This window comes from Pseudonaja textilis, chromosome Z, assembly GCF_049901715.1.
Source record: "Pseudonaja textilis isolate UNSWEBS1 chromosome Z, rPseTex1.2, whole genome shotgun sequence".
NCBI lineage: Eukaryota > Metazoa > Chordata > Lepidosauria > Squamata > Elapidae > Pseudonaja > Pseudonaja textilis.
Window position 1 is genome coordinate 134,673,310 of NC_142008.1, and position 11,371 is coordinate 134,684,680.

Sequence of the window (11,371 nt, forward strand, 5' to 3'; positions counted from 1 at the left end):
AACAGATGCAGTGATTTGCTTAAAGCTGAGGCAAAAAAGGGCACAAAATTGAGTATGACTAACTTAATTACTTTGCTTAGGAATGGAAATTCTGGTCCCAAATGTGTCCTAAGTCAAAGACGCCCCCCCATACTGAAGGCACAAGATGGGGACATGTTCTCTAATCCCACCAGTCAATTAATATATTTGATAAAAGTATCAGGGAACTGTTAATTCTCTAGATCAGGGGGGTCAAACTCAATTTCATTGAGGGCTGCATCACGGTTGTGTTTGACTTCGGTGGAGGGATGAGGGGGCATAGCCAGCTCAACATCACTCATGTCGGGGGCACCTGTGGTAGACTGGGCAGGGCCGGGGGAGATACCTTGTCTTCAGCGGAGTAAGGTGAGACCAGGGAGAAGGCCAAACCCTTGTCCTCTAGAGGAGCCTCACCATCCCTCAGACCATGCAGAGGACACCCGGACAGGGGCGCAGGCTGACCAGAGTCCTAGGCTTCCTGCAGACAGCCTCCTGCAGCCCTCTGCCAGCAAAAATGGAGGACGGGGGGCATGCATGCCCCCCAAGCCCTGTTTTTTGGCTGCGATGGCCTCCTGCAGCCCTTTGCCAGTGGAAACGGAACTCGGGGGGGGGGGCACATGCAGCCCTCCTGAACTTTATTTTTGCTGGCAGAGGAACCATGGGTTGGACCTTCCCTGTTTCCAGGGCAGCCCCACGGGCCAGATCCAAGCACCCTGTGGGATGTATCTGGTCTGTGGGTCTTGAAATTGCACCCCCCTCTAGATATTGCTATAATATAACTCAGGATAACTTCTGCCAATCTGGTCAAAAATGAAGAATGCTGGGAACTGTAGTTCCATTTCTGCTTTATATTTTAATCAAAATATACAGGTATTCCTTGACTTACAACAGTTCATTTAGTGACTGTTCGAAGTAACAATGGCAGTGAAAAAAGTGACGCGTGACCCATTTTCATCCTTAGGGCTGTTGAAGCCTCCCCATGGTCATGTCATCAAAATGCAGGCGCTTGGCAACTAACTTGCATTTATGATGGTTGCAATTTCCTCGGGTTACATGATCCCCTTTCACAACCTTCTGACAAGCAATGTCAATGGGGAAGTAAGATTCACTTAACAACCTAGTTACTAACTTAACACCTCTAGCGATTCACCTAACAATTGTAGCAAGAAAGGCTGTAAAATGGGGCAAAAGTCACTTAACAAATGCTTCACTTAGCAACAGAAATCTTGGTCTCAATTGTGGTCCTCATTTGAAGATTACTTGTCATGGCCAGCTGATGGTGAAGCCAACAGTAGCATATAATAGATGGATATACCAGACACAATTTTGGCTGATATTGTTGGCTTATCTGACAAACTGCCCCACCGGCCAGGAGCAATGAAGAAGATGGAGAGGTAGGAAAAATCCCCTACCTTGCTGGTTTCTTGTCTACAACGTTGATGTTCTTCACGCAAAGTACGTTGCCGCTCTGGAGATACTTCAGCCCCAGATGTTACCTGAATTCCTCTCTCCCGCAGTGTTGCAATGTACTCTTTGCGGCAGGCCTTATGATAAAGAGTTTTGGCCTTCTCTGCCTGAAAGTAGAAAATGAAGAGGAGGAAAGGGCAGTTGGGATCCAGTAGTCCCAGAAATCCTGCTTCTCAGTTTCCATATACCCTTAATTTATGGAGTCAGTGGGAAGGAAATAAGTCTACACAGGCAACCAATGCTAACCTCCTACTATGCATAAATTGAGGACTCCATCCAACCTCATTTTATTGCTTCATGTTGGACCTGGTTGCAAAAGGGTACGGATCAGGAGTAAAGGGAAAGAGAGATACAAGCTTGCAATAAAAATAAACCTGGTTCTTTTGCTTCCTAAACAAACCTAAACCCTTGGATTCTATTCTTCCATGTCTTTACCTATCTCTATACCTAGAGAACTCCCAAAGGGCATGTTCTTCCTCCTACCTTCTTGAGCTTCTTAGTCCAGGGTTTCTGAGCCCGCTGGAAACCATTTTCTAGCTCGCAAGCCTCCTTGAAGCCCCCAAAGAGCTTGCGGTGATAGGAGTCGTGCTGCCAGGATCGGATACGTCCAGCATCCTCAGAAACCAAAGCCCTTTGCATTTCCATGTGTATGCGGCTTAACCGCTCAGAAGCCCCCAGGAAAGCTTGCCATGCATGGAGTAGGGTACCATATGCCGGGCCTAGAAGTGAAGGGAGAAGGGTAAGGAATGACAGGATAAATTCCTTCACTGCAGCAAAATTGAGAACAAGTGATTTTTTGGGATTTGAAGAATGCAACTTTGATGCTTTATTGAGGAACTGGAAAACTGGAAAAGTGATCTAGCTAGAGAAGCCAATAAAAAATTGATTTCGATGGCAACTTTTATTCTGCTATAATCATGTGCAGGATTTTCTCCACTAACACAGATGTTCGTGCATAGGAGGTAACTGAGGGTGGGCAGAAATCCATGTTTAGACTGGTAGGCAGAAAATTGGCCTACTCTAAATGAGTCTTTTTCAACCTTGGTCACATTTGAACTTCAACTCCCAGAATTCCTCAGCCACTAGTGGTGTCCACACATCTTGAAGGGAGCAACACTGAGAAGCACTGCTTTACCACAAGAACCATGGTGGTGCAGTGCTTAGAATGCAGAATTACAGGCTAATTCTGCCGACTGCCAGGAATTCAATACTGACCAGTTCAAGGTTGACTCAGCCTTCCCTCCTTCTGAGGTTGGTAAAATGAGGCCTCAGATTGTTGGGGGCAATATGCTGACTCTGTAAACCACTTAGAGAGGGCTGTAAAGCACTGTGAAGCGGTATGTAAGTCTAAGTACTATTGCTATCTAAGTGGAATCAACCAGATAAATATATGGCAGTTGTAGGAGTGTCTTGGAACTAATCGCATTGGCTCTGCCATTCCATTAGGCTATTTCAGTGACGTGGAGAGGGGGGATCTGCTGCTTGGGTAACAATTTTATCCTCCATATTAAATTACCCAGGCCTTTTGCTCTGGAGAGGACACTCCACAGCATTGAAACAACACGGGAAGTGGCAGTTACCAGTTTTATAGCATGATACTATAGTCTCTTGAGACTGAAGGATGCCAATTCCAGAAGTGTCATAGAGTACAGTTAAAAAAGTCAAGATGGCAGCTGTGACTGTGTAATTTGAAACTCCACTTGTTTTTTTTTATGTTCATCACGGTGCTTTGACTGCCTTATCACAGCCAACAGCTTGATTTTTTTTAAATTACACCTTGCAAACACCACTGGCTAACCAGCAGCTATGAATTTTATATCAGGAATTTCAGCTATGCTCACGGGCTACAGAAATGGGCCTCACGATGTTCTATAATGCAACATTTAGTGCAACTGATTTTTGGCAGGACACTTCCTGACCACAGACTACCCAATTATGAGATACAGTCTATAATAATATGACAGCATCCTTTGGAATGACATCACCTCAACTAGGAGATAATTCCAAAAAAATATATGTATCCTGAATTATTTGCAGGTGAGTCCCAGCATTTTACTAATTGCTCAAGACTGCAGTTTCAGGTACATTAAAAACAAAAGAAAACCTAGCAGCATTCTCATATAATAGATGCTAAAATGCCGCAGGACAAGTCTCTGGAATATAGAGCATTTAGATTTTCTTAGATAACTTTTAGAAAGCACGGTTTATTCAGCTTTTCAATTGCACAGGTTGTCAACAGCAACTATCCATGGAAAAAACAGTTTCTTCTGTAGGCTTAAAAGCAAAGATATTACCATCCCGCCAGAAATACTTATCTTCCCGTATACTTTAGCAAGATGAAATCATTACTTCAAAGGGGAAAAAAATCACCCAGTCCCATATCATGGGAATTATCTATCTTTTGAAGTTACAACTGGGGCTAGTTTTAGGAAATGCATTATAGTATTATGACTAGCTATATCAGTGATGGCGAATCTTTTTGTTGTGGTGTGCCTAAGGCACATGCATGCGTGCTGGCACCCACATGCGCCCCGCCCCCGTGTATGTGTGTGCAACACTCCCATTCCCTTACCTGCACTGTGCATGTGCATGCCTCCCAACTGATTTTCAGCCCGTTTGAGGCTATTTTCACCCTCCCAGAGGCTTGAGGGAAGCCTCTGCAGCCTCGGAAGGCCAAAAAGCGGGCCTTCCAGAAATACCGGAAGTGCCTGTTTTCAGCCTCCTGAGGGCCTCTGGAGTCCGTTTTGGTATTTCCGAAAGGCCTGTTTTTTTGGCTTCCCAAGGCTGCAGATGTTTCTCTTGAGCCTCCGGGAGAGCAAAAATGGCCTCCCCGAGCTCCAGAGGCCTTCCAGAAGCTGAAAATGGGCACTTCTGTATTTCCGAAAGGCCTGTTTTTGGGCCTCCCGAGGCTGCAGAGGCTTCCCTTGAGCCTCCGGGAGGGTGAAAACTGCCTCAAACAAGCCAAAAATCAGGTGGGAGGCTCACACATGTGCAGTGCAGGTAAGTTTGGATGCGGCTTGCGTGCCTGCACAAATGGTTCTGTGTGCCACATGCCATCACTGAGCTACAACAACATTCAAAATAAATATAGCAGGGCAGGGAAAGTTGAAAGGAGAATTTTCCTTGAACAGTTTTTGAAATGGCGCCATAGTATATTCTAGGAATAAAAATAATGAACTAAAAGTTTATGGCAAGAACAAACTTTAGTGGATCTTGAAATAAAAAAAAAGAGACTTTTCCTGCTGCTGAGCTGAACTATTTTACATCCATGTGATCTCTAGAAACTGTACATTTGCTGTTCTTTATTTCCACCATTCCTAATCACTGCAATGACCATTTATGTGTAACATAATTGGTGACAAAACCTGATTTTATATATCTCGAGTTGGCCTTGAATGATTTTGGACCTTTTAACATAGTAAGGAACAATAGGTTTCACACATGGACTGGGGATAAAATGAAAGCAGCATCAAGGACACATGGCAGGAAAAAGATGTTACAAGGATGCTTTGGGGGCAATAGTTAGTTATAAGTGGGGAAAGACCCCAAAAGGCTGGGGGGATAATAACTAATTCTCCTAACCCTGATAATGCTTTCTGCTTTTGTGGTGGGCTGATGCTTTGCCTACAGAAATAAATCAGGGTAAAACTGCATAACTCAGAATATGGAGACAACACATGGACAGCATCATAGACAGAAGGAACAGAGTTGGATTTACAACGCACTCTAGTAATGTTGCAAATCATTCGAGAATAAACATTCTAGGCGTGGCAAGGTATTTGCCTTAATCCTGAAGGAAATAGCAAGCATACTAATTTACAGTCAGAACATACATTTCTACCAGGTTTTTTTCCCTGATCCCAAGTTCTTTCAAATGAAACCTGCATATAAAGCAGACCAGAATTTGGAACATTCACAGAAAAATGATGAAACCACTCACCTGCATCAACAAGGGGCCGCCATTTGCGAGTCCATTCATCCATCATCAGAGCATAGTTACGTTCAATCTTTGCCCGTTCCTGGAAACAGGCTACAATCTGGTCACAGACACGATACCCATCATCCAGACGTTTGACTGTGTTCTGGTAGTGATTGGGCTACAGGAGAAGGGATGGGAAAAAGGGATAGAGAGTGGTCTCAGTCTTGTGGTGCAGGAATGCCCCTTCAAAACAATGCCTACTGCCTTTCCTTCCAAATTCCACAGAATTCTACCTCTACCTGGGGTCCTCCTGTGAATTCCAACCAGAATCAAACCAACCCTGTTTAGCAGTTCTTGAAAAACAGAGAATCCCAAGCACTATCATTAAGTGTTCCAGAAAAACAGGCATAAATTAGGTATTATGGCTTTAATTGTTTAAGAGAGTATGGGGTAATGGTATAAATGTGTTTTCAAAACTGGAAGTCTTTGCACAACATGCTAATCCATAATTTACCAAATTACAGTGTGCTCAATTAACTCAGTTCCCTGAATTTGCACAACACATAGAACCATAAATTATGAGTTGGGTTCACTCAGCACAGTAGGCTAAAATATGAGTAGCTAGTCTGAAGTTCAAGGAACATTGCTTTTAAGTCACCACTTATTTTTAAAAACTCTAGAGGGGAAATGTAGCCAGACATAACAGAAAATTTTGATAGTGAAGTTTGCAGTGCTGTGGTCAAGTTCTTTTTTCCTGTTTAATATCAAGTAATGTGATGATGAAAAATCAACATTAAGAGAAAGGGAGATTTTGAATATGCAGACTGTTGATGTCTTAATGTGGTTTTCTTCACAGCAATTTGGGACTATTATTGCTTTTCTATTTTTTTTCAACTTTCCAATCTAGCCTACAATTTGGATAGGACTTCATTATCTTTAGAAAAATCAGAAACCTTCAGCACCTTAGCTCTCCCAATTTATCTTTTTGTTATCCTTTGGTCAATGTCATGAGGTCTTGACTTCACTGATTTTTGTCCCAAGGGATTCGTGTGGGGCTGCCCTTGTAGCCAGTTCAGAATAGAGCAGAATGCGCAGCTTACAGGTGGACTTTGGGATGCCCATGTTACACTTCTCCTCTGAGACTTGCACAGGCTTCCAGTGTGCTTCTGGATGAAATTCTGTGCCAGTTTGGTCTGGTGATTATGGCAACAGGCTAGAAAGCATGAGGCCATGAATTCAGCTCTTCCACTTAGGCCTGAAAACTAACTGGGTGATTTTGGGCCAGTCAGTCTCTCTCGGCCCAGCTCCTCCCACACGGATGTTGTGGGAAAATAGAAGGACAAACCATGTTGGATATGTTTGCCACCTTGAGCTATTTGTAAAAATAATAATTATATTATATAATAATGATGATGATGATGATGCAAATAAGAAAACAAACAAATAAATTTAAAAAGCTGAAGTGCTGTTACCCTAACCCTAATCCATGATATGAGATTGCATTATTTGCCTCTTCCTGATTGTTTCCACCCACCCCATTAGGTCCGATAAGGGGGAGCACACTCTGGACCCTTCAATTAAAGAAAGTGAATTTTTAATTTTTTTAAATTAATTTGTATAGTGTCTGCTTTAAGAACACTATATCCTCCTGAGATCAGATTAGTCCTGATCTTTCTGGCCTTTCATAAAGCATTAAAACCCTGGATAGAAGTGAAGGTTGGAAGGTTAGATGACTTGTTGAGAGATCTGTTTTAACAATATGTTAGTCATCCAGAATAACATTTATGGGTTGGTCAGCCCAATAGAAGGAAGGAGGGAAAGAAGGAGGGAGGGAGGGCTTGAAAGGGAGGAAAAAAAAGAAGGGGAAGGATGAAAGGAGCCAGGAAGGGAAGAAGGAAGGAAGGAAGGAAAGAAGGAAGGAATGAAGGAAAGACGGAAGGACACTTGAAACATCTTCCATCGTTCTCAGATGCCAGGTTCACACAATAGGCTCCACTAGATCAAAATGTCTCTATTCATATGCCAGTTAACATAGTTTTCACCCCAATTAACATATTGTTTTGTATTTTTGTTTTATAGTTCGGCATGTACTGTAAACTCTGCCCATTTGATTAGTTTAAGATTCAAGGTATTCTAGTGATCTAAAATGGGCTAGCTTAGTAAATGAGACAAACATGTTGCATAAACATAAATTGAACCTCTTCCCCTCCTGCCACCCTGTCCTGTTATCAGCTACTCACCATCCAGAAGCTATTGGTAGTTGGCTCATCGGCAGCCACCTCGCTGTATATCACAGACATGGTGTCACCTGTTTAGAGGGAACAGGTCTCATAATGCATCCCAAAGTATCAAATAAAGTTCTTATCTTCAACAGTTATTTTAGAATCATATTCCAGATGTAATCATGGAGAACCTACTTTAATAGTATGTGAGAATGAACTTGGAAGACAGAAGGGAGAGCCACAGACTGAGCAACCGGCAGATAAAAGGTATCTCAGCCCACCAAAGAAGGATGTGGGATGTGTTACAGAAGGATCCCTCTCTTATTTTTTGGAGAGTAAAAAGAAAAGAGGGGGAAATAATTTCAGTTTTATTTTATTATTTATCAGATTTATTGGACGATAAGGTAACTCTGGATGGCTTACAGACACAAAAAAATACATCTATATTAAAACATGAATAAATGAAAACCAAAAATTAAAATCAAGTGGCACATGGGGAGAATGGGAGCAGAATGGGGGGAGGTGGGATCTGTAGTTATTCAATCAACCACCTCCTCCAGGCTGTTCTCCCATTGGGACCCCAGGCTAACTGGCAGAGCCAGATCTTTAGGTCTTTATGAAAGGATAGCAGGGTTAGGGCCAATCTCACATCAGAGGACAAGGTCTTCCAGACAGAGGGCAAAAACCTTGGCTGACAAGACCCACTGCATGCCTCCTCTGTTGGCACAAGTGGGACAAGCCAATCCCAATGGGGTGGCACAGCCCCTGAAGTAACCTGGATCCATGCCATGAAGGGGTTTAAAGGTGATCACCAGTTTTGCAAGATTCTGGTACTGTAATCTGACAATAAAGACGTAATTAGTTCTGGTGATTGTGCTTGTCTGGATTACTTTGAAGAGCTAACATTAATCTTGAGGTTATATACTGTAGGTAATAACATGTTCCCTCTTTACTTTGTTCCCTTGTCCAGAGTTCTTTGGACCCTGGACTTTTAAAAAATATAAGGAGAGAATGTGCTCCCTGCATAAATAATAGATCCTTTTGATTTAAATATAAGCCAGTTAATGGCAGATATACCATCTAATCTACACGCAACATTTTCAAGTAAAATATTATTTTTAAAAAACCCTCTTTTCTCTGAGTTCCAAGGGTTTCCTCAAAAACCAAAGCATTGGGTAGAACACCCAGATCCTGCATTTATAGAATATAATTTCATTTATTTTCCTTGGATTAGTTTGTATGAAAACCCTGAATAATAAACTAACCAAGCTAAAGTAACCCCTAACTAATAGCTGCTTTGGCTATTACTTTGTCTGGCCAGTCTAAGAGTATTGTGTTAACATAGCACAGCCTCACTAGTGTAATAATACAGCTTCCTTTCTCTCAGGCAACCTTTTGGTAAATGAAGGCACTCTTTTTTGGAAGTTGAAGTCTCCAGAGATGAAAAGTTTATAGAAAGTGGAAGGTGCGTTATTATTCATATTGAGGTTGCCTCAGTTTTCTAATTTCCCTCCTGTCCTGGGGCATTTGATGAGAATGAACTTCTTTGAATTTAAAATTATATATCGCTAACTCCCTACCTACTATCTAGGCTAGGGCTTCCATCACAGTTTTCATGTGCTTTTGATAGCCAAATCTGACCCTAAGTTCTGCCTCGATTTACCTTCCCAATAAGCAACCAGTGGGAAGAGCATTTAAAAGCAATTTATTAGAGTACCCTGAGAAAGTGAGATCTCCCTATGGAAAGAGAATTTCTAGACCCATCTTAAATTTATTTGCCCCTAATTCTTTCTTTCAAATGTGTTCAGTTCATATAACAGGAAGATGCCAAGCTGGTTTTTACAAATCTTTTGTAAAGGATTCTTAAGACCATTAAAATGGGGCTGCAAATGACCTACAGATATGTGTTTGCCCACCAGTGATGTCTATGCATCCTGTTAGATCAGGCAGGAGTTATATTCCTGGTCCCATTATCAAATTTTAAAAAACATGGAGGAGGGCGGAGCTGGCACCGCGACGATACGGCATGCGATCTTGGAGGTCTGAGATCGCTGCCAATATCTTTGCTCCTGGACAGTCCAAACAGATCTAAACCGTCCTGGAGAGACGGTCAATGTAAAGAGTGCATCCTGCCAATCCCAGGGACACTACAAAGTCCCTGGTAGATCCAGGAGAAGCTCTTTTTGCCAGCGGCAAAGAGGCAACCATTAAAGCTGCTGAAGTTGGGACAGCTCTGAAACAAAAGAGAACGGAAAGAGAAAGTGTGGTGGTGATAACTTTTTCTTTACTTTAAGATTTGAAAAGACACCCTAAGGAAAAGAAAGAATCTGTAAAAGTTTTAACAGAAGTGATTAAGCGGCGATTTTAAACAAGAAGTCAAAGTAATATATATATATTTTTTCTTCTCATTGCTGGCTTTCCTATGCGTGATTTTATATTTTGAAACTGGACTGTTTTTTTTTCTTCTTCCACGAATTCTTTCTCTCCTTTTTGACTTTATAATATTCTAGGCTAGAGACTCCCTTCTAGTCATCTTTTTAAATATCTTTTTCCCTTTTTAATTAATTTTTATTATATCTTGTTTGGAAAAGGAGGGGGAAAGTGAAAGCAGAAGAAACTTTGTAACACTGCCAACTAGAGGCTTGGAAATATTCTATCTCTTTTTTTTCTTGACCAGACAAAGCTGAGAAAGAACTGAGACTTCTTTTCAAGGACATTGCCTGTTTGATAAGATAGAGGGAAGAGCATGGGAGAGTATTATTGCAGGTGCTTCTGGGTTTCTATCAATAGCTGGAGTCTGATGTTGAAGTTTATAGAAAAAAAGGTGATAAGACTCTGGAGAAGAGAGTTATACATTTTTACAAAAGCCTTGGATAACCAAACAACATGCAGTGTGCTCTTTTTATTTTTTTTAAGCTGGGCTATTTCTTGCTTTAACAAACCCCCTCCTTACTAGCTTACTTTTTGTAATAGCTATTTGGATTTTTTGGCCTTTTGGAACTTGTTTTTGTCTTTCTTTTTGTTTTTGAAGTCTAATTTTCACGTTTGCATTTTATTTTAAAGGAAAAGATTTAGTATTAATGATTTTCTTCCTTTTTTTTCTTTTTAAGGGAGTAGTCTCTTTTCTTTTTTCTCTCTCCCTCCCTTGTATTTTGTTTTCTATTTACCTTCCATATTGGTTCTTTTTGTGGCTTTTGTTTTTTTCTTATGCATCCTTTTATACCTGAGACTTTTTAATTGGATTAAGGTGTTGAAGAACCTGAAGAACTATTCTTTTCTCTTCCTTGGTTTTTTATTTTTTACTTTTCCGCCTTTTTCAGAACTTAACAATTTTTTCCTTTTTTTCTGTGTTTATGGTATTTTCTTCCATTTTTGAGTTTTTACTGCTATTTAACCAATTGATTGGATTAAGGTATACAAGAAACTGAAGAATTTTTTCTTTTTTTAAATTATTATTATTGTTACTAGTTGGTTTCTTTTTTCCCACTATTTTTACTTGGAATTACAATTGGTTATTTCACAAGTGGATTAGGTCTAGAAAGAACCTGAAGATTTTGAATTGTCTGAAATGAGTAGGAAACTAACAGCCCCTGGTTCCTCAACTTCTACTTCTTCCTCTTCACCATCTGGAGGACAAGCGCTCAATACAGGCGACGTTACAGCAAAGAAAAGAACAGGAAAAAGTGACCCTGCAGATGATTATGCACTTGAATTCAAAATATTCAAATAAGAACAGAGAATATTG

The 11,371-nt window shown here is 41.0% G+C and overlaps 1 protein-coding gene across 10 annotated transcripts in view; it reads right to left on the reverse strand.

Annotated features, from left to right (window-relative positions):
• The window catches only part of LOC113443706 (protein kinase C and casein kinase substrate in neurons protein 1-like), a 54,714-nt gene that overhangs the window by 22,458 nt on the left and 20,885 nt on the right, over window positions 1-11,371 (reverse strand). For 9 of the 10 annotated variants that reach the window (XM_087915811.1, XM_087915805.1, XM_087915809.1 and 6 more), the window contains exons 2-5: window positions 7,645-7,712; window positions 5,426-5,582; window positions 1,969-2,204; window positions 1,431-1,592 (exon numbers count right to left, since the gene is read on the reverse strand). In XM_087915811.1, coding sequence (XP_087771937.1) covers window positions 1,431-1,592; window positions 1,969-2,204; window positions 5,426-5,582; window positions 7,645-7,712 — 623 coding nt within the window. Of the gene's footprint in view, window positions 1-1,430; window positions 1,593-1,968; window positions 2,205-5,425; window positions 5,583-5,697; window positions 5,753-7,644; window positions 7,713-11,371 lie in introns of those variants that run through there. The other variant, XM_087915813.1, reaches the window with a different exon arrangement.